The 23,288-nt window shown below is 47.6% G+C and overlaps 1 protein-coding gene across 4 annotated transcripts in view; it reads right to left on the bottom strand.

Moving 5' to 3' along the window:
- robo1 (roundabout, axon guidance receptor, homolog 1 (Drosophila)) overlaps nucleotides 1–23,288 on the bottom strand; it is a 204,918-nt gene that overhangs the window by 96,614 nt on the left and 85,016 nt on the right. For all 4 annotated transcript variants that reach the window (XM_076036444.1, XM_076036443.1, XM_076036441.1 and 1 more), the window contains one exon: nucleotides 8,094–8,420. In XM_076036444.1, the coding sequence (XP_075892559.1) occupies nucleotides 8,094–8,420 (327 nt within the window). The remainder of the gene's footprint in view (nucleotides 1–8,093; nucleotides 8,421–23,288) is intronic.

The following is a 23,288-nucleotide window of genomic DNA, read 5'->3' as shown; positions in this document are numbered from 1 at the left end:
GGCCTCACTGACAGATAAGAATCCGATACTGGCGCACGAGAAGAGGCGGCGAGGGGGGGGGCGGGTGCAGAAAGTGGGAGATCTGGAAGGAAGAATGAAAACGAGCCGGACCTCAGCGAGTCAGATGTCGGGGCTACTTCAAATTTTACCCGCAGCAACTGCTCGTCGCTGGCGTTTTCAATGGATCCTCTCCACTTTTCTCCTTTTACACACGACCGGCCCACCCTCCCCGCCCCCGCCTGCCTTTTATGTAGCTCTTTGCAGTATATGGTTACATGGAGATCCCTTTGTGCCGCCGCCACACCCAGTTTGGAAAGGTCACCCGAGCACAATGCGGAGGTGAGAGTGTATCTGTCCTATACATCGCCAAGTCAAGCCTCCCTTCTCTTCGCGCTGCTAATTAGACTATTGTATGTTTACGTACACGACCGCCGAGAGGATGATTACGTCCCTGGCACATGTAGCCGGGGGCCCCCCGAGGCGCATAAACAACATTCCCTCGGTTTTACGTGACGCGACGGCGGTTTAAACAAAGCGAACATAATCTTTCCGATATGAGCCTGCGTGCCTTCCAATTGTGTCCGCAGATGCAAAGTTCATCCCCCTTCCTTTTTAGAACCGTCGTCATTAGTGGATCATCGAGGCGATAATGGAGACAATCCCTCCCATTGGAGACGCGGGGCCTTGTGCGCCGAATGTCTGGTGGTTGGAGGGTTTAGGAGTGGACCACCACCGGCATTACTGAAAGGTCAGGATGACAGCGAGCTCACGCAGAAAAACCCATGGCGGCGATAATGAGCCTCGGCTCGCCGCTCATGCCGTTCCAATTTTAGGCGACGCGGCGATGAGAGGAGAGGAGAGGAGAGGAGAGGCTCATTTTCTCCAAATTGTTGCTTTGACGATCAGATTAACTCCCACAGCAACCGAGGACAATTAGATGACGAGCGAATGCCGCCGCGCATCCCTCCTGTTTTGCGTTTGTCATTGACTGATGGCGGGGGGCTGTGACTATCTCCAGTCATCAGCGAGTTGGATTGCATTTCATTTGCAGTCAGATATGGGCGAGGCTGATCTCTATCAGCGTTGGGGGTCTGCTGCTCAGCTCGGCCCGGCTCTTCCTGTCCGTCTCGCTCCAGGCTCGGCAACACGCTACTGATCTGATAAAATTTCACATGCCTCTTTCATTGCCTCTTCCAGTGCCGGCGAACTCACAAGCACATCTAGCGCTGTTTTTCTAGCCTGGTTTCTACCTCCCTCCTGCAGTCTGAAGACATTAAGGGGAGGCAACGCTATGGAGGACAGCAGGATTGATGACTAGAAAAAGAGAGAAGAAAGAAGGTATGGTATGCTGAAAATATATCCTGATGCAAAGTCCCTTTCGTGCAGCTACCACTGATGAAAACTGACCCGAACCATTATTTAAATTCAATCTGGAGCTTCCAAACAATTCCTAATGGTTTTGTCTTAATATTCCTCAAGCGACTATATTAGACTTCACATCATGCTTGATAGCTACATGATGACCTTTCTCGGTTATCCCCCACCATACTTTAATCAAACAAGATGGCTAAGGTAGATGTCTGCCCTCCGAGATGGAAAAGGAAAAAAAAAACATCAATAGGTGATGGATTGGCTGCCAGTCTCCTGGGAGTAAACAGGACAGAGATGAGGTCCTTGCAGGCTCATCTGTGGTGAACCCACTCTGCCCCGCGAGCACATTTTTCCAACTTTGCCAAAATGTTGTCTGAAAATCCTTGAAGTTCCAGTCTCCAAACCCCCTAATCCTCCCCTAACTCCATCGTCTCGGATCGGGGAGCATGATAGAAGGTTTCAAGCAAGGGCTTAACCCAGGTTTATTAACCAGGGCATGTCCGCAGCGCAGAACACCTCGTCATATGACCAGACACCCGGGGCACAGCCAGCACGTATGCACACACACACACACACACACACACACACACACACACAAACCTCCCACACACACACACACACACAAACCTCCCAGACACACACACACACACACACACACGAGGAGGAGATTACACCTCACAAGAGTAATGCGCAAAGTCACCGCAGAAGAAGTGGAGATTAGAGTCAACGGCATAAATTCATGTGCCGTTCACAAGCACCGACGCACGGCTTAGCACCGAGCTTTTATCGCATGTGGAGCCCAGCCAAAGACGCACCTCAAACAAATATGGAAACCTTTTGATAAAAAAAGAAGTTCACTAAAATATACCACGATGCCATGCACACTTGCGCACACACGCACACACACACACACACACACACACACACACACACACACACACACACACACACACAAAGTAAGGATAGGGAGGAAGTACAGGCACTCTGTTATCTGGTGTCTCCCTGAGTGGTCGTACAGGATCATTGAGCTCGAGAGCCCACGCACTCTATCTTATCTACTCTGCACTAGCACTTCATAACGTTAATATCATCCTTCGCTATCCTGGAGCCCCGCAGCCATTCGGCCCCCCCCTAATCCTGTTTTTTTCCGCGCTCCAGCCAGAGGCAAGGATTACATGGAGATGAATAAGGAGTCGCTGCAGAGCTGCGACGCACAAAAACTTTGGGGTTTAGTGACCAGATGGAAGAGAAGTTGAGCAGCGTCTCTATTTTTCAAAGACATCCTGAAGAGATATCTGGTCAGCGTCAGAGAGAGCACAAATGGAGGGATCCTCAAAGGAAACACAGAAAATCACTTAAAGTGGAATCCATAAGTCAGCATTGACCTTTTTTTTGTGGTTAACAGAAAGCAGCCATTTTGAGAGGCGGAAAACAAAAGAGGATGTCAGAGCGAAGGAGCCGTGTTTGGCACTTCTAATGTGTTTCATTCTCTGGCTTTATTGAGACACAGATTAATTATTTATCTAACCGGAACACATTTCACACGAGCACCGAAGACCAGCCCAACTGTCGCCTTCACACAACAGCGGCAACAGGGCAGCAGAAAACAACAATCAGCCAACAGAAGAAGACAAACACATTTTTTTTTTGAGAACATCAACATCTCTCCTCGGTCACCCTGGCATCAGCTGGCTCTCAGAAACACACAGAGTGACTGATGGGACTTTGGAGAAGATGTGTACCTGCTGCTTTAGCACATGCAGCAGCTCCTCCTTCCTGCCAACCTCTTCATCTTCCTGACTGTATGAATTGAGACTTCCCAGTACAGGAAGTCTCGATTCCAAACCGAACTATCCGAGGCTTCTGCCCCCCCCTACATACGTAACCAAATCCATTCATATGACAGACTACAAACAAAGGCAGCTGAAAACTTTGACAACTAATAGCTGTCATGTTCTTGCTTCCATGAGAAAAATCCCACAGATCACCGTGACACTTGACACGTTTTTACATGACTGAGACAGACATGAACATCCTGTCTTCTCCTCACTCCAGGCTGCTGTCACTTCAAGAACCCTACATCTTACATCTGTGTTGAGGGTCACTTGCGTCTGCCAGGAGGGAACCAGAAGGTTAGAACGTATTGTGCATAATTAGCCAACACAGGTAACCATGCAGGTCACTGGCAACATGGTTTTGTAATGCAGGACCATGTTGTGTATGACAGATATTCTCTATTCAAAATGACATGAGGCCATCGACCAGACCCGGTGAGCGGATGTTGGGGCTTTAATTACATGGATCGCATTGATTTATGCAAACGCCTTTAATATGCTATGTCCCACAGACCCCATGCAGCATGCATGACCAAAAAGGCTTCCCTGCATAAATTGAGTAAAAGAAGACTGGTTGAAATGCACAGAGTGGAACCATCCAAGACTGCAGACGCTGTACTGAAGTGGCAGCCACGAGCAGTGAAGGTTAGAGTAATTAGACAGGCTTGTGTCCCCTTCGGTGTAAACAGCAGAGAGGTATCAGTGATCAGGCCTGAACAGCAGCGCCGAGTCGGCAGCCAATTGGACGCTCAGAGTGGAAGTTGCTCAATTGGGTGAACGGTCGCATATTTGCTGAGAGCCAAGAAAACACATGCAGAACTTCACAAACTGGAATAAAAGAGCGAGAAGGAGAGTTCAGCTCCAGCAACCACGCAGACCCCTTAGTCAGCTCAGAGCCTGCGCAGAGGTCTGCTTTCCAACATGAAACAGGCTGGAGTGGAGGCCAAGGAGGGTCTACGGTAAGAAGCCCACGCCTCGGCTGCATGTTGACTCATGAAGTAGACTCCGGCTGCGCTGTTTGCACCAATTTGCTCTGAGCCTCCCTGGAACAAATAACTGCCACAAAGCTCTAACACACTCTGCCTCCAGTTCCCTGGCTGCCTGCCAGCACATTCACTGCTTCTGCCGGGGTTAGCAGTTCAAATTTATTCTCCCCCAGCCGCTCAAGCTCTCGCTTATTCTCTTCCGTTTTCCTAACCCAATCCCTCGTACTTTCAGGCTTTTTTATCCCACTACTTTCAATTTAGCTTAACAAAAAGGAGGTTAAATAGACAAAAGGAGCACAGACAACGAGCTGCGACTATTCCGAAATGGGGCTTTACCGCTGAATTGCCACACCTGCAGTAAGTTCATGAAAAGCAAATACCACGGCACGTGAATAATTATCATGTCCAAAAAAAAGAGAAGAAGCTTTTTTTCCACTCAAAGAGCCCAAGAAGTCAAGATAACAGGGAGCAAAGAGGGTTGAGGGTTGGGATGAAAGAAATGTGAGACGGAGCAAAGCTCAGATGTCGAGTTTCAAGAGGAGGGGTTGTGATGACGGGGACGACATAAAGACCTTTGGGGCCAACAGATGTACTACACGGGATTTTCCTGCATGGAGGTTCTGGGGCGAGTGCACAGATCAGGTGGGAAGTAGCCACGGTGCCCTCAGGGGACCGTGAACGTCAACCAATCAAAAAAACACCAGCTTGAATCAGTCAGGACGGATGCTCTCTCAGAATCTCTGACCTCAAGCAATCACAAAAAAAAAAAAAAAAAAAAATCAACAGGATATCTGGCTGGAGCCAAATTACGACGTGCCAAAATGGAGTAAACATCCTCTCGCTTCTGTTGTTAACGGCAGTGAAAAAAAATAAAAAAGTAAACTGCGCCTCTCAAGAAGGGGAGTCTGTGTGTGGATACGAGGGGCCCGCAGCCAACCCTGTGCGGTCAGACTTGTGCAGTCAGCCAGGCCACTAGGCAGCTGGCCCTGAGGTTATCACCGGCTCAAGTGCAGCCGTGTGCGCTGCAACCAGCTCGCTCCGCTATCTCCGTATCTCGGAGAAGGGAAACAGGCTATTCATAGCGTTCCAGGGCCTCACGGAGGCTGGCGAGTGGAGGAAACTAACTCTGGCATATTACAGAGTATACTGTATAAACATTCTGCACCGTGCCAGTGTGACTGTCCCAGTACGAAATTAACGCTGCTTCAGTTTCAGCTCTTTTTCAACCTGCCGTGTGTCCAGCACGCAGAAAAATCCTCTGTTTGACGTCCACTTAGCGGATCGGGAAAAAAAAACCCAATCATTTATTAAGAGAAGGATTTGGTCTTGAGCTTGTTTGAAAGCACGATGAGGCAAACAAGATTGACGGTGGCTGCATTAGTGGGTGTAACGTGCGGGATTGAGAGATTGCGAGCGGCACTGTACACGCGGTTAATGATAAACCAAACAAACTGGGTTAGCTTGGCGCGGCTGACAAAACAGGGCTTGCTGAAACTCGGGTTTACGTTAACAATTGCTAGTGAGCGAAGGGGACTGCGGAAAAAGCCGGGGCTGTTAAAAAAGCACACGTAGGGGGGGAGAAACACACGGCGGCGTTTTTCAGCTTGTAAAGTAAACACAATTAAAACCATGACTTCCTATGTTACATTTTACTGGAAACTAAAAGCTGGTCTCTTAGTTAGGCTTACGTTGAGTCAGAGTGAAAGACCCCGTCCACTGTGGTTAACTCCTGAGTGCTCAGGCACGACATGCAGCTGCTGCTGCTGCTGCGATATCTCGGGATCAGAATTGTTCTAGATGGCTATTCCCTCGTGAGATTTACGGCTTGTAGTTTTAACGTTTAGTTTACACGGAGACTTGCAGAGAAACCAGTGCTTCTGTGCTTCGTTCTTTCTTTTATTTTTTAAGAAAACATTTTTATATGGCTGTTTTTTTCCCCCTTCAGCAGGGTTCTACCCCAGTTGCTCCAACAACATAATTATATGTAGTTAAGGCCTTGAGCTGCAGAGAGCGGGGCGAGAGACGGCGACCGATGGAGAGGGAGAGAGAGAGAGGGAGAGAGAGAGAGAGAGAGAGAGAGAGACGACGAGGGAGAAAGAGAGTGAGCGAGAGAGGGCAGGAGAGCAGTGGCTTGTCATTACGGGTCCGTTTGAACCTCATACAGAATAAGCAGCTCGAGCTTGAGGCCCAGCCAGCGGCGCTCGGCGCTCTTTCTTCGCCAAGTGTTTTGACTTTTATTCTCGACTTAGAAAAACCTGCGTCTGAAAAAAAAAAAAAAAAATCAGCATATGATCATCCACTGTGAGAGAAAGTATTTTTAGCCTTTTGAAGATGAAAATCTAACATATGGATGAGTTCTCTGAGATGTTTCTTTTTTCAGTTTTCAGACCGAGGGAAGAGTTTTCGGTGTACTTAAGTCCACGCAGTCTTTGACTTTATTGACACTGAGCAACTGACAAAAATCATCAGTGGCACGACGGGGGTCTTGCTTGTCTACTAACGCAACAATCACTCCTTGGTGACGCAGTCTGGACTTAATGGTGAAGATCTCCACGCATTAATATTAATATTAATATTAATATACATCAATTTCCTTTGCCTAGCCAATAATATTGTGAACGCATTTCTAAATGTAAAGCAGGATGCTTTGCTTTGGCCAGCATAAGTTCGTGCAGGATATTTGAGTCTGCCGGGCCAACTGGAACGCCAAGCTGCTGCTGCTGCTCATCTCCTCTCTGATTATCTGCAGCAGACTTTCACACTCGATTTATCAGCGGCGCTCATAGAATAGATCATAAGAACCACATGTTCGATGAGGAAACTGGTAAAGAACTCCAGGCTGAAGCAGCTAGCAAACAACCTCCAGAGCAATACAGTGTCTGTCCAACGCTTCATCAGAGACCTTTGCCCTGGAAAAGCCTGTAGCCAACGCTCAGCTTTGACCCCCCCCCCCCATTCATAAGGGAGTACATACTACTCATACACACACACTAATGCAGACACACACTCTTCTTTCTCCCCCCCCCCCCCCCCCCCCCCGTCTTGATTAGATTACAGCGAGCGGCTTGGTGACAGCCTCTGGCCATGTGAGAAGAGCGGTTGATATCCGAGCTCTCCTGCTCCGCCGTCCCTCTCAACCGGTTCAAGGGAGCAAAGAGATAAAGAGTATATGTGAAGAGGTGACCTCACCGGCTGGACCGGCCTTTAAATAATCACAGGAACAAATTTGTCAACACGGCCGAAGCGCTTGCAGCGAATACCGAGAGGTTTGCAGCGTCCTCGGCCTCCCTGTGCACCGCGACACCGACCAGACCGAGCTCGACGTTTTCCTTTTCAGATATATCAGTTTGATGCAGTGCCTTCACGTCCGGTCCGCACAAGTGCAGAAGACAAGACAATTAGTCAGGCACTTAAAGCGACTTTTTTTTTTTTTTTGAGGGGGGACGTTTTCATTAAGAGACGATTAAACACAAACAGTACGCTGCATTCCACTAGATATAGGGCCTTGCACCATCTATCTCTATGACAAATAGTAAAAGTAGGGCCAAAACAGAGGGGGCTTTGTTCCCTTTGTGGCTCCTGACCACCTACCACGGCCGCTTTAGAGGAGCGCTCACCCCGGAATGATCAGGCCACTTCTCCCCCACCAGAGCTCCGCAGGTCTACAGAGACCACTGGGCCAAGCACATCCTGCCCATCTCCTAAGAGATTATCCAACTCAATGAACACATTGAGGGGCCGAGACACAGGGTAGGGTGTGTGTGTGTGTGTGTGTGTGTGTGTGTGTGTGTGTGTGTGTGTGTGGGGGTGGCTCATTCATGCCACCACCGAGCCCCCCGAAAACATTTTTTCCGCATTCACACCCACGGCAGAGGGCGAGTAGTTGGGGAGCTGCACTTACTGGCTACTTCCAGCGAGGCGTTGTGGCTCACCGCCTCCCCCAGGTAGTTTCGGGCCACGCAGACGTAGGAGCCCTCGTCCGGCTTGCTGCGGCGGCCGTGGACGATGCGCAGGAAGAAGAGGGAGCCCGCCGGCAGCAGCATGCGCTGCGAGCGGGGATTGTCCCTGTCCGTCTCCACCCGCTCCCCGTCCTTGTACCACTCCACCGTCGGCGTGGGCCGCCCCTCCGCTTTGCAGTTGAGGGTGGCGGGCTCCCCCCTGGACACGATCAGGTCAGAGGGGTGCTCCACAATCCGGGGTGGGTAGTCCTCCTGGCGGAGACGGGATCCTGGGAACGAAATGTGGGAAGAAACAATTAAATATTGTGCAGAAGTCCGAGGCTCCACACGGGTTTCATGTAATTCTGTCACTGCAGCCGTCATAGATTCTTTACCCGGCTAACATAGCTGAGCGGACGCCATTGTGCGCGTCGTAAACGGCGACCGCCGACGTGCCGCTGGAGATAACATCAAAGAGCAAATAAAACAATAAAACGACACGTCCTTCGGCAAAGCTGGCCGCTTCTCCGGAGCAAATCATTTCTCAGATCAGAGGAAGTTATAGCTGCAGTAAACAAGATAACGAGGGGCTTTACGGGCAGCAGGAAATCACGTGATAAAAGGTGAAACGCAGACCCCCCCGCGGCAAAGCTTCGTAAAAGTGAATTAATTAATTATAAAATGTGGAGATCAGATGACTGAACAAAAAGAAAGAGCAGCTAAACTCTCCAATGCCGATGCCATTTCTATCTCAGGCCATTACTGTTGCTGCCTCTGACCAGTCAGCTGTGGCTATCAAACCTGCTTTACATGCAAATTAGCTTCCTGTGGTTAATTCCTGAAGGATGGGAACTGGTGGTTGTGGACGCATTGTGCCTACGCACAATGCTGTGTGTGTGTGTGTGTGTGTGTGTGTGTGTGTGTGTGTGTGTGTGTGTGTGTGTGTGTGTGTGTGTGCATGCGTGTGTGTGAGAAAGAGTTTGTTCCTCGCCATATCTCCCAGCATAGGGCCTTTGGATCTCATTCAGCGCCAATTAAAGAGAGCCGGGTCTAATTGGAGGCGCAGGCCTGCAATTAATTTAGCCAGCATCCCGTGAACTTGCCACACTGCCTCGCTTCTGTGCCCTCTGCCCACCCCCATCTCCGCCCTTCCCCCTCCGCCTCCCCCTCCCCAGACACCCAGCTGCTGAGAAGGCATCTTCCTGTGCTCTTTGTATCTTTTAAGTAAAGTCAGCATAATCAGTGACAGCTCTGCGGAAAGATTAATCAGATTAATGCAAATGTGCGGCGTGGTCATTGAAATATAATGAATCCAGGAGCCGGCTGAAGGACATGGTGATCACCAGCCTTTATAGCCGCTACTCAATGTTTATGACTGGGTGGAATGGAACTTATTTTCTTTTTCTTTTTAACAAGAGAATCCTTGACAAATGTTCAGACAGGAATTGAACCGAAATGAAAAAAAGACAAAATTGGATATATGAAAATATATTTCACAATATATTATAATACCCATACTTTAAGATTTTCCTGACACAAGCAGAAACATAGCGAACAGAATTGGAGAAATATTGAAAATGTTACGTCAGACTTCTTTATGTTTCCGCCACATCGCCAGTGTATTCACAACCACTAGATTTGCTGTGTTTAGACCCATGCTAGCACTTTTCATGGTGAATTATTTATTTGCCTCGCTGGGAAATTACTAAATCTGGAACTATTTTGGTTCTTTATGTCGTTCTGTTAATATTCAGAAGGGCTGAAAACATATATACAGCACAAAGAGAGAACCCATTTCAGACAGTGTCATAAATGGCCTCGGGCAAGTATGACTTGAGTCTGATACTGAATAAACTCTATTAAAAATACATATCTATGCTCTCCGGCGGCTCAAGTTGCCTGTACAAGTTCTAAGCTAATTAACCTCCATTTGGAACGTGCCCCCATCACAAGCTTTTGAACTACTACTGACCATATGCTAATAAGAACAAACCCTTTGGTCAGGCGATATACAGCGCTAACGCTACACTCGCTAACCACACATACACAGGCGTATTACCAGTGAGGCATTATCGCAGTGCAAACGCCAGGCTCCGCCAGTCAAGGAAGGCTAATATGTTTTATTAAAGAGGACTTTGAAGAGCGCCGTCGCTATCAGCTCGGCACCGCTCCCTTCGCGGTTTAGATTGCTACTCTCTCATTTGAAACAGGTCTAAAAAAACCAGAGGAACCATTAACTATTTAGATGCGGCTCGATGCAGAGGGAGCAGCGAAGTTAGCAGCAACATCTTTGATGGGTGCTTGTTTACTGTAGATGATGACTTCTCTGGATCATCACGACCAGGACTTAAGACTTTCATTGGGCTACAGGATCACACAGCAGCCAAGCAAAGAGGAAACAAGCTGATAAAAGAATACTACACAGTCAAAACTCTGGGTTTTATTCATTATAAACTCACAGTTTGTTAGCCCTGTAACTAATGGGGGGAAAAAGGAAAAAATGTAGTGCAAAGGGTATTTCTATGTAAACCCAATCGTTCTATTGTCCTGGAGAAAACTTTTGTATAATGTACAGCGCAATATGGTTCACTGCTTCATAGCTGAGCCACAAATGTACCAATGCCTGTCATGGAAAACTCCTCTTTTTCAAAGCATTGCAGCTCGTTTGCCTCTGCTTCTCTAGACCCGGCCTCTGCATCTCATCCACATAGAAAATGAGAGATGAGCTAACGCAACACACATCCTCACCAAAGGGAGGCTGGGACTTCTACTGCAAGGATCTGATCGATTGGAGCCTCAGGCAAGATTCCCCTCCACCGTTAACCCCTCACTTGCCGTGGAGCTCCTTTTATTAAAGTCTCCTTTATTCATGCACAAGTGCGTAAAGGAAGTAGAACCTAGCTTGAGGGATCCTTGGCTGGCTTTGGAGGTAATTAAAAAAGATGTATTAGAATCCGATGACTGTGACTTTTCATTCACTGCTACCAGCAACAAGCAACAACAAACTATTGCCCCATTCTTGAAGCAACACCTCGAACTCTGAATTGTACAGTTTTTATTTATTCCTCACCCCGCAGCACCACGAGGGTCCAGACCCAGACGATGACCCAAACACGCAGACTGTCTGCACAGTTCCTTCGGGGTATTTGCCCGCTTTTGTATCCACACACTGCTCCCTCCTTCGCTCCTCGGTAGTCTGGGCAAAATCTGTGTTGGTTCTCGTTGGGAATCCAAGGTCATGCAGTTGTCCATAGACAATTGATCTTTACATTCTACATTAACATTTTCACTACCAGCTGTGTATTGATTCTTGTGTGTCTTGGGGCTAAAGTTGATTTTCACCCGGCAAAACAGGTGGATTTACTGTGAATCCATATTCAGCAAGATGAAGCTGCTTACTTATTCCGATAAAAAAAAAAAAATCCATGCATTGGAGACTGATCGCATGATAACCCAGCGTGCAAATCAATAATATGCTACCTGCAGAGAGAGTTCAAACTTCAAGTTCATAAACTCTTAAAACACATTTTGGGGTTTCCTGACTTGTTGGACTGGAAAGAGCCTCTTTTACAACAACTTCTGAAGTTTTAGGCAGCCACCTTGAACATTATCACAAAGCAATATTATTCTGGCAAAACCACTTCAAGAACATGTGTAGGCGTATTAAAAGATTTGATGATTTCAAGTGATGGAAGTACTGAATCTTTTTTCTTTTTTTTTACTGTGTCTTCAACCTGTTGGATTTTACACAATAAAACCAGACATCACTATAAATGAAAGGAGATGTTTATGAAACCATCCACCCTGCCTTTCTTTTTCACAGACTGGCAGTATTCACTCTCTCTCCGTCTCTTCAAAGCCATTGCTTCGGAGTGAGAGGAAAGCGAAAGGAGCAAGACAGTCCAAGGAAAACAAACTGCGTCATTTTAAGAGCCTCAAATACCTGCGGTATGGCTGTGACAGATGCTCCACTAATCACTTTACTGAAGTTCCTAATGGAATATTTTTTTTTTTTATGTAAAACTCGGAATGAAATTTCACCGTGCAACACGGTTACGCCTCCAGAGTCGAAGACGGTGAGAAGGTCACACTTGAACTACATCCTCCAGTGAGTAGCCTCGGGACAAGAGGGAAGACGGCAAACAGGGTCAGCTCCATTAGCGCTGGGGTCAGTCCTTAAACACAGCATGTTTGCACTTTGCAATTTAACGCTGTTGTACACCCACAGGCAACATCATGAGGACAATCATTTTTTGGGGCTAGGGACGTTTTGGATGAAGATGGGAGAAAATAGATAATGAGGCCAAGTAAAGGACAAAAAACTTGCAGCTGAAGTAGCATATTGGCCTGGACGATAAAGTCATGGTAGCAATGGCTGTCGTGCATCTTTACCGTCGCTGCTGACTGAGTGTGAGGAAAACTCCCAGCTGCATGACCTTTACACCAATAAGACACGGGAAAAAAGGGCATTCTGGTAATTTGGATCTGTTGGATGGCACCCTGGCAAAAGGGAGCCAAGATAATGTGTCAACTGCCTTTGACACATAAAACAAACAAAGTCATTCGGTTCACTTCTCAGCCACGGAACAAAACAAGAGTTTGCGCGGCGCGTGATGATACAAGCGGCTCTGTGTTAAAGTTCAATTTCCTCCATAAAAATGCCTGAGATCATGGAGCTCCCTCATAAAGACGGGGGCAGAGATTTAAAAGGTGTTTGCGGGAGCGTGAACCGAGTCATCATGCCCCATATCAGCTGACCAGCTGAGCAAAGGAGGAGATAAGGGGAATATGGGTCTGTGATAAGGAAAATCAAGCACAGTAGGGCACTCACAATCTACAGTGCCATTAATCTGTGATTAGGGGACTTAAGAGGGATTTATGGCGGAGATAAGAGCAGAGGGCGTGTCCCGTGGGGCAGTCGGGCAGAGACGAGAGCCACGCCTGCCCGGGACAGTGCAGGCCAATAAAGGAGGCGAGAGGAGAAGAAAAGGCACCCTTTTCCCTCTTCAATTAAAGAAGATAGCAAGCGGTGGGGGATGGGGAAGGGCCGGAGATAAGACGGCGCAGCACGCTGAAAGACAGAGGCGAGGCTCCGCACTTCGGTTCCCCATTAGGATCTCACGGCGGAATGCGGTGAATGACTCCGCCAGCCACATCAGATCGGACCTGTTTTTTTTAATGCCACACAAGGCTATCGCTTACACTCCTAAGAGGCAGGATTAGGGCTCCCAGAGCCTGTGTGCGCAGGGGGAAGCCAGAGGTGGGGAAAGGAGGGAGGGGTGATGTGTATCTTTATCGCCTCTTTCTTCCCTCATCTCTTTGTCTCCTCTTAGCAAACAGATTGGGGTACGGTTACCTCCGTGGCACAACAGAACCACTTGAGAACCGAGATCACCTTCCCAAAAAAAATAGTACCTTTGTCCAATTTTGGGCTTTTGCAAACTAAGTAATCCGGGATAACGCTGACTGACAGGCTTTACAAGAACTGCAACACAACACTTGGGACTGGTTTCATGGTACATATACAAATATAACTATATCTGTTTCCTGATACGGAAACTGCATGCTCAGAATGCTTAGGACACTCCTATAGATGTGAGTCAATGTAGGCCTTCAGGGCTGCAAAGGAACAAACACACACAAAGCTCTCCTTAATGTCAGGGTAACAGCAAGAAATTGCAAAGACTTGATGAACTGTAGAAACTTGTCAAGGTATTTGTGAAGCTAGCCATTCCTTTGCTCTTAAGGCTGCAAGTTACCATTTTTACCACCGGCTCTTTGGCAATGGTATGATCACAGGATGACAACGTGGTAGGCAGCCTATAGCACTAGATTGTGTTTCTGTGTCAGCTGGGAAACACTTCCCTGGTTCTCCTCTGGTCTAGAGCGAGACGGCCCCGGCATCGCACTCCTTCGGGAGGCGGGGGGTCCATCCCGCTCGGGGGGGAAAAATCTGGAGCCATGACAGCAAAGAGGCAGCGCTTCCACTTGAGCTCCAGGCTTTTCCTGATTGGGCTCGACATATATAAGCGAAACAACAGGCACATATGCAAGTGTGATAAAAGAGGCTGATGCTTACGCAACAGTGTTTCAATCATCCAGCCATAATGAGGACATCCTGATTTTTTTTTTTTACTATTCTCTTTCTCTTGTACGATTATGTTCTGATTTTTTTTCCATAAAAAAATAATGACATATCTATGACAAGTAAAGTTTTTTCTTATTTTTCTGACACAATCTTTTCATTCATTTTAAAGACAGCCAGAAGCATTAAAAACAGGCAGTGGCAGTAGAAATAAAAGGGAGGGGGGGGGGGGGGTCAGCCAGGGGGAACTGTATTGTACAATAATGAATTTTTGCCAGAGACCCAGGAGACACAATTGTGTGAATGAGGTGTAGCTCCGCCTGACGCCAAGCTGCACCAGCGAGCGTCATTAGACACAAATAAAAGCTGTCAAACTCTGCAGAAGGCCAAGAGGGCGCAATACATTCCTGCAGGATAAAAACAGCTGGTATGCTTTATTATGTTCATTTGTTCAGTCGAGGAGGAATTCTGCAGCGGAGCGCTCGTTAGGGAAGCTGTCTGTCAAAAACTAGGCCCAGGAGTGAGGAACCATACAGGCAGATGGACTGCAGAGAGCAGGTTGAGTCCATTCAAAGAGCCGGTCCATCATTTTATGCCCGCGTGTCAATCAGTGCCGTATCTCTCTGGCCCTGACACAATGCTTGTGTGTGTGTTTGTGTGTAAGTGTGGGTCAAGGCAGACTCTCTGACTCCTCAACGTGACCCGGCACATTCAGGCCACTGACCCAAGAAGAAGAAAAGGCAAAAAGCAACGCTATGATGGAACTCGGCAACTGACAAGTGAGGGTGGAAATTTGATCGGGAAAAAAATCTGCTTGAGCTGAGTGAGTTTGTGTGGACCAGTGGACAATTTTCCTCTAATGGCTTACTGGTTGTTTTTGTTTTCCAGTACGGCAAGCGCTCGCTGCTTTTAATGAGGTTTGACCAGTGAGCTCACAGTGAAGCATCAAAGCAGCCTCCACTGGCAGGATGGAAGAAACAGACAACCGCTACGTTTGTATCGCGCCTCGGGCGACATTTGGTGTCAATACTGACTTCTTTCGCAGCAGCCGCTATTGAAATGCTCAAGCAATTCCTTCCTCCCTTCCTTCACTTGATGTTTGTGATATTCGCTGGATTGAATAGCTGAAAACAAAGCTAAAACAAAGGGTTGTGAGTATTTTTTGTCGCGCACACAAAAAAAAAAACACCAGCGTGCGTGAGTTTAGCGCTGACAAAGACGTGTGCTTAAAGGGATGGTTCAATCAAAATCAAATTAATTCAGCCTGCTGTCATCGGAGACTGGTGACTTTTTTTTTTTTTTAATCTCCTTGATCATCCTTGAGTTTTAACAGGAGGGGGAGAATTCTAGCCAGCGGAATCAGTTTGTGTGTTGTTTTTTTTTAGTACGAACAGAAGAAAAACAAAACCTGTCTTCATTTGTAGGGGCGTCGTCCAGCAGCCAAAAGCATTGTTGACAGCATTAGGTTTTTTTTTTGGATTAGCCAAATATCCAATCTTGCCACCTCACAAGAAGCTACACTGTTGGTTCTCAGTATTGCAAATCAGTTCAATTTGCAGACCAGACCAGAATTTGCCATCTATCACAGCTGCCGTCTGGCAGGTGCCAGCGGACGTTAAAACAGTGTAAAAACAGTTGTTCCTGTCATTGGCTTTTTCCGAGTCAAGTCGTCAATAGTTGCAGAAATAGACACTTTTGGGCAAAAAGACAAATTCGGAAAAAGAAGGAAGTGTGTGCAGGTGTTCTCGTGGCAGCTTTCAATTCTGGTGGCAGAACAAAGTCGACTTTTCAAGTCTTTTCTCAGTCAGTGCAGTTACATTTTAAAAAGCAGCAGCCAACCAGAGTTCATTGTTCAGCTGAAAATGTCGTCAGCCTCAACAAACAGATCCCAAGTGTATAGGCCTATAATAGCAGTACACTCAGAATATAATATAATATCATATCAATTCAGAATATGTTCAATTTATACAATTTTCTATTCCATGTTTGCAAAACAAAAAAAATGAGGAACAGATAATATAACGAGGGCATCCATAGACATCAGCTTGAGTATTAAATAGGTGGAATTCTTTTCAGTAAACTGTCCCTTGTATTGTAATGAGTTGAGCGAGGTTATATGATGCTGCTGTCATTCACTGGACTGGATGCTTTCTCTCCGTTACTGTGGGTGGCCACGAGGATACTGTGATAGGTGGTGGGGAGCGAGGGAGGCAGAGGAGGGAAGGCGAGGGGTGTGGAGGGACAGGCAGCGAGAAGGATAAAGGACCTGCACACTCAGCTGGCACAGCACAGCCACATAGAGTGTGGCATTTAGGCCGGCCGCCAAGAAAAAGAACAGCGCTGAGGAGATGCCAAAATGAATCGGGCCAGCTGCAGCCAAAAAGCACCTAATGCTTTTTAAATGTTATTTAGTTGATGGCGATGCATGATACGTGCCTACTGCCGGAGCAGTGTTTCGTTACAGCCCCAAGGAGCCGAGCCGGTGACCTTATGTCGGCTACCCTGACATTCAACCAAACAACATTCTGAAGCAAATCTCCGACAGCTGGGTCCTAGGCGGGAATTTCAGCGACAGCATTCAGACCAGGGTAAAGCTCTAATGTCTGAGACGCAGAAACTTGGCACATTTTACTTTGGAATCCTTTGGGTCAGGAGGGTAAGAACCCAGCACATAGCTACGGGACTGTCAACGTGTGAAAAATTTGCACATGTGCACGCCAACGGCGTATATGGCAGTGGTCTGCGGGCCCGTAGCTGTGGATACGGGATATTCTTAAAGTGAAATGTGAATGTAGGAAGGGTGGTGGAGGTTAAGAGTGTGCGGCACTCACACCGGACGGCCCAGCCAAGTGGAACACGTATCGCGTAAAACTGTGCAAAAATAAGAAAAAAAGAAAACCTGGCCTGGAAAAAGTGTGTGATGTAAGGCATGTCATGTGACGTTCTGTAAATATTTGGTTAAAATTAATGAAGGGGTAAAGTCTGCCAGAAAGACTTTTCTTTTGTAAAAAAAAAAAAAAAAAAAACCTTGACAGAGGGGCGACTGTGCCCGTTCTGGCACTGACATGAAGTTTCCTTGTGCAGAAAACTGCTCGTTGGACTGTCTGCCTTCCAGCAGCCACTTAACCACATCTTCACCTCCAAACATAGGCCGACTTTTCTAGGTATGCAGCAAAGTACACACTGCGCATTGTCTTTTCGTTACGCAACCGGGGGTGATTTGTTTAAGTAAATAAATACATATAAAAGAATTTCCTGTTAACGGCGTGACAATGTGTCTTACGTGTGAATTAAGAGAAAAGCGTCTAACTTTAAGATTTGAAACGGGGCCAAACGGGGGGGAAATCAGATCTGTACAAAACCAGCTGGGACGTCAAACTCGAGGCACAAAACATCACCGGCGGCTTTGCAAACTGTTTTTCTAAGAGCAAACAATCCTCCGGAGGATATCGGTTATTCTTTCCCATGCAACAGTGCCGCATCGATTTTTCAATTAATTAGCAAATCACACCAATCCTGCGTGTGCGTTGAGATTCGCCGTTTACACTTTGTCAGTCTCCACTGTGAGCTGTCAGGTCTAAACGGAGATAAATGGAAGCTGGAGCCCATTTAACATTGATTTCTGAATAAAAAGCTGGTGCGCGGAAAGAAACCCGAGTCGGAGTCGACTCACATCATTGCAACAACGCTGGCGGAATCTAAAAAGCTTGTCAACGTTCATCATATTCACGTCGGGACGCACGTAGCGCTCACTGCCCACGCAACACATAATTACACAAACAGGACAGGACTTTTTTTTTCATTCAGACATTCGGTCTCCCGGGACAGAAAAGGGTGTCATTTGTTAGGCAGAGTGCATGGCAGGGAAATAAAGGTGAGGCTGTGTACAGGAAGTGTGGTTTTAACAGTTTGAGCTGCAAAGCTTGCGATTAAGACGTGGTGACAGACAAAGCCAAAAGCAAAGGCAGTCTTGTCCAAAAAGCCTGAAAAACCTGTCCGTCACACAGACATGTTATTCAATTAGAGGTTTCATTGTATTAGCGGGGAAATGCGGGAGGGGAGAGTGCAGTGGTTTGTACAGTGGACGGAAGAGAGAGTGGACTGATGGGTGGTGAGGGAAAGGAAAGCCGCTGTCCGTATGGAAAAAATAATATATGAACCGTTATTACAACTTCATTTTCCTTCAGTTTTGCACGATTAACCAGCCAATAAACTTCATTAGCTTCCAGCTTCCTCCAAAATGACTTCTAAACTTCAGAAACTGATGTCTGGTGAAGCGTTCCACTCGTTTGGTAGGAGACAAAAGCAGGCGGGGGAGCCGGGAAAAATAGCAGTAACATTAGTTCCCTTTCTGACATCACATTGGGGCAAAAGAAGTAGAAGATGAATATTTCTCACTTCTGGGGAGTCATAAACCACTGCCAGAAAACAAAAACACATTTCCAATTGAAGGTAATATATGTGTTTTCTTTTAAAGAATACAGGGAACAGCATTGCGATGATTCCAATTGCGATATCACCTGCGAGGTAAACGTCACTTCTTGCAGGAAACCAGCAGGGCTCCATAATGGACGTGAATTAGAGCCGCCTCCTCCACAGTCCGAGTCCAGTATTTACATACTGGAAACTCAACCAGTCATTTAAATACTCCTCACCATGGTTACGGCTGAATGACGGGAGCGGCACCAAAGGCAGACCTGTAATAGTGAATTTCAAGGTCACCTCCTCATTAATTATGTTTTGTGTGGGGCGCTTCCTCTCAAATAAAACACAGCCCTCCTGCTTTTATTGCCGCCTTTTGTGCGACAGAATGAGCCCCGGGGAAGTGACGCTGGCGCTGCCGCTCAGGAAGAAGCTCCAGTTGAGGTCCACCAATGAACCGGCAGCAGCACGCCTGTTTAGAGATTCAATGCATCTATAGATGAAATTAAACCAGAAATCGTGTTTGATGGGGAGGCAGAGAGGGGGGTGACTGTCGCCAAAGAGATTCTTAACTATAACAGTGGAAGTAAAATAGAAAAAAACGGGGGGGAGGGGGTGGGCGAAGACATTAATCAACTAATTAGCAGTCTCTCTTTTAACTGCTAATTTAATCTCTTCCCCTCAAACCCCTTTAATGGCATTTCCCCCTGTCAGTTATAATGAAAGAGGGATTTTAGCATTTCAAAAGTGTCCGCAGGCCCTCGCCAGTCAGGCACGGATAGAATGGCGGCGGAGGCCAGGAGGAGGCCTGAGCTCTGGGAGCGAGGGGAAGAAAAGACGGATACTGTGTAGAAAAAAAAAAAGAGGCTGCCCTGGTGCGACGGCGGGGACGGCGGCAGGGGAGAATGAAAGGGAGAGGGGTCAGAGTCCTTTTTGATATGCGCCAGGCGGAGGAGCCCACGGTAGCGCGGCAGAGCCGAAGACCCTCGGGGTGGTGGGGGGGTGAGCCTTGCGGGACTTCCTGAGTATGCAGAGTGTGCTTGTGCCTCTGTGTGTGTATGTGGTGGTGGTGGAGGGGTGACCACACCTCACTAAAATCAGAGCTGAACCTTTGTACCTGGAGACGTTTATTGACTTTTAAACATCAACCGTCTCTCACCAACCCCCCCCCCTTAGATGACCACCTGTCCAGATAGGAAGGTGGTGGGAGTGCTCGAAGTTTGTTTTGGTTTTTTCTTCCGTTCGCCAGGCACCTACTCAGCATATTCTCCTCCACTGGGGACCAGGAGGAATATGCAGTATGAGCGCAGGGATTCGGGCTGGCAGTATTCCCTGCGCTGCTGCTGCATCTCCGTGTCTGACTGCTACCCCCACCTCCACCCACCCCCTTCCTTCCTCACCCTGGGGTAGCCTTTTGTGTGGACGCACAGCACCCCCCACCCCCACCCCCGCCCCCGCCCTCCTACACTCCTCACACACCCTCAGTCCCTGGTGAAGCATTCTCTTCCCCTCCTCCACGCCTTACAATCACCCCGTTAAGGCGACACAATGCAGCCTCCCCATCCCCAAAGGCTTTTTTTTTTTTTTTTTTTCCCCCACCTCCTTTCTTTCTCTCCCCCAACCAGTCGGCCTGGTTTTTCTTTGAGAAAAAGCTCAGGGCTGACCAGGCACAAAAAAAGGCAAGTCTTAAAAAATTGGAGTAAAAAAAAAAAAAAGTGGTTGATGGTTAAGAGGATGAAGAGATTCTTTAAGCCGACCCCTCTCCCCCCACCCACACACACACACACACACACACACACACACAAGCCTCCACCTCCCACACATACACAAACACACTCCCCACCTCCCTGTCTTTACCGCTCACGTCTATATTAGCGAGGCCGTAGGGGAAGCTAATCCGCGGCAATGCCGGATTGGAGTAAACAGGCGTGTGAATTAAATCGAGATTAGAGTTATGTAATGAGCTCGCATGCCCATGACTTTTTCAGCGGCGGCGTCGGCAAAGCGGCGGGCTGCAAATTCAAAGCCGGACGCCACCTTTCATCCCCCGAAAGGACGCACCGTTAATATCCGCGGCGCCAGCTAGCAAAAGGGACACTCGCTAGCCGGCCCGACCCAGGAGTCTGTCTGGGACACGCCTGCTTGCCTCGCGCTATCAGCGGCTCCCAGGCTACGCCGCTAACATGAAGTCATGGTTCACGTTATTCTTCGTCAAGATGGCTTAACAGAGTCTCTCTCTCTCTCTTTACGTGTTCTGACCTCACGTTGATGGAAAATGCGACAAAGTCCCCCGCCTGCTAAATATGTCAAAACGTCAGCACGGAGCAGCGACGTCCCCATTCCTCAGCGTCTAGACAGCTGACAGTCTTCCGACACACAGCGAGGATCATGCACGGAGCGCTGGGACGCATCCTCCAGTTTTGTGCGATTATCCAAATCCCGGGATTCTCCATGCATACCAGCAGCCGAGCCGTGCCGAATTACAAACTATTGACATCAAATGGATTTGTTAATTAATCCAATTAAGCGGCGCCTTCAGGTCATTAAAGGAAGAGCAGCTGGGAGAACGGGGATCATTAAGCCGCGCCGCCTGATTATCTGCCCTCCAAAAAAACCAGTTTGAGATGTTTATATAGTTGGCCATTAATGACTAAGTCCTAGTTCTCATGAGCAGGAAGAGAGCGCCGGGCTGCCCTCCCGCATTCCTTCATGCGGTTTCGCTGAGCCAAAGTCGGCCTAATCCTCGATCTTTGGGTGTAAAGCCCTGCTTGATTTGGATTAGGATAAGATTAATATGCATTAGCGGGAAATGGAGATGCGGCTTTCCGGCTGTTGTTACCTTACGCAGGTGTGGCTTTTTCCACTTAGATAAAGATGTTAGATGAAGATGTTTTTTTTTTCTTTACAGCTAATCCCAGGGCATTCATTTGCAAGAAATGATCTCATAAAGTGTTGAGCCTGGATGGTGGATTAGAGGCGGTTGGACCGACAAAGAAAGCAGGGACGGGTCTCACCTGGGGTCTCTGGACATTAATTGGCCCTGCAGCCGACCGTGTCATATCATGATGTAGGAGGAGGAGAGGCCTCGCAGTTTATCAGCACTTACGAGTCAATTTGTCAAGACTTCAACAATGACGAAAGGAGCTGATGGGGCTAATTACCAAGGAAGCCAGTCCACAGAACTGTTGACTGTTCATTCCCTGCACACTGCCATGCTCGGGGACCCCGAGCCAAAGGAAAATTTGCTGCAGACAGATGAAAGCTTGTAAAGTTATTTACGAGTTTGACGAGTCGAGCAGCGCATTGCCCCGTTAAAACGCTGAGATCTGAGGTGGCCAAAAGGTCTGCGGAGATAGGGAGGGATGGCGGGAGGACAGATCGCCTAATAACAGGGCCAGACATGATAGATGGAGGATTAGATGGAGGTATCAATTTGCATTGCGACACTTAGAAGGCGCAAAGGCAGCGATAGGCAAGTTGCCACAAGCTGGAAAGGGACAAAGGTCATCTTGTCTCTTTTTATTTCACACAAAGTACTGGAATAATCAAACAAATTCTCACAACCAGGGATGAAATGTGAGCGTAATCCTGGTATTAACCACAGCGATGCTGCTAAGAAGCGCTGAGAATTGACTCAAGAGGGCTGATACCTTCTTTTAACTAGAAAGAAGTTGTTAACCCCCCAATTAGTCCGCAAATATGGAATCTTTTCCAGGCAAGTGGCGTATAATCCAATTTCCCTGGCACGGCTGCCTAATCCAAGAGCAATCCTTCCGAGTATCTGCTCATCAGTCCGTCTCTATTAGCAGGCCATATTCTCACGCCTCTCCACAGCAAACATCCCTAGACAGTCCCAACAGCAGGGCGAAACTGGAGACCCTGCTGTCTGAGAGACTTTCTCACAGGACTCAGCCATTAGTGGCTCAGTCTGGTCTCAAGATCCTGGCCCATGGTGGGGAGCGCGCAGAGTCGTAACCGGCCTCTAAATGTTCACCTCTGACCCCACTTCCTGTTTAGGTGTTGCAGTAATTCCTCAAAGGAACTGGGTGTCACTAGCTTTTTCTATCACCAGAACAAAATCCCTCCCTCCGAAAACAAAGACCAAATTCATAAAACGCACAAAGAAGGTATATTTAGAATGGGCGATGAGGATCTGCAGAGGGACACTGTTGAACTCGCGAGACGTCTTCATTGAACATTTAATTGGCGATGACACAGCTCAAGACTGAAATGATAAGTTTGGACAGATTGGAGCTTAAGAATTTGCAAGGGTTAGACTTCAAACGACACACTGGGAAAATCAAGGTAACTAGAACAAATATTCAACAAAGGTCACTGGCCTAAGGGCCACTTTGCCCCACGCCGTATTAATAAACCATTCAAACAGCTTAAAAATGCACTTCTTTGTGCAACATTGCCCGCTTGCTCGACTGAACAGGCCCCGCTTTCCCCTCGTGCTTATAATGGGGTATCAGGCATCGACTTCCTCAAAACTCTGAAGCAACTGACCTGGAAAACCCCAACTATGAAGAATCCCTGAACTCAGTGGAGGCATGTGTGTCGTGACAAAGGAGAGGTGTAAGGCAGTGCAAATGTCCAGAAACGATAGACAAGAGAAACTATAGCCAGGAAACCCTGAACTACTGTTTCA

Source organism: Nelusetta ayraudi, unplaced genomic scaffold, assembly GCF_046127955.1.
Source record: "Nelusetta ayraudi isolate G7.1 ecotype Tasmania unplaced genomic scaffold, CSIRO-AGI_Nayr_v1 ptg000048l, whole genome shotgun sequence".
NCBI classification, from domain to species: Eukaryota; Metazoa; Chordata; class Actinopteri; order Tetraodontiformes; family Monacanthidae; genus Nelusetta; species Nelusetta ayraudi.
The sequence above is the reverse complement of the archived record's forward strand: the minus strand, read 5'-3'. Positions and strand labels throughout refer to the sequence as shown.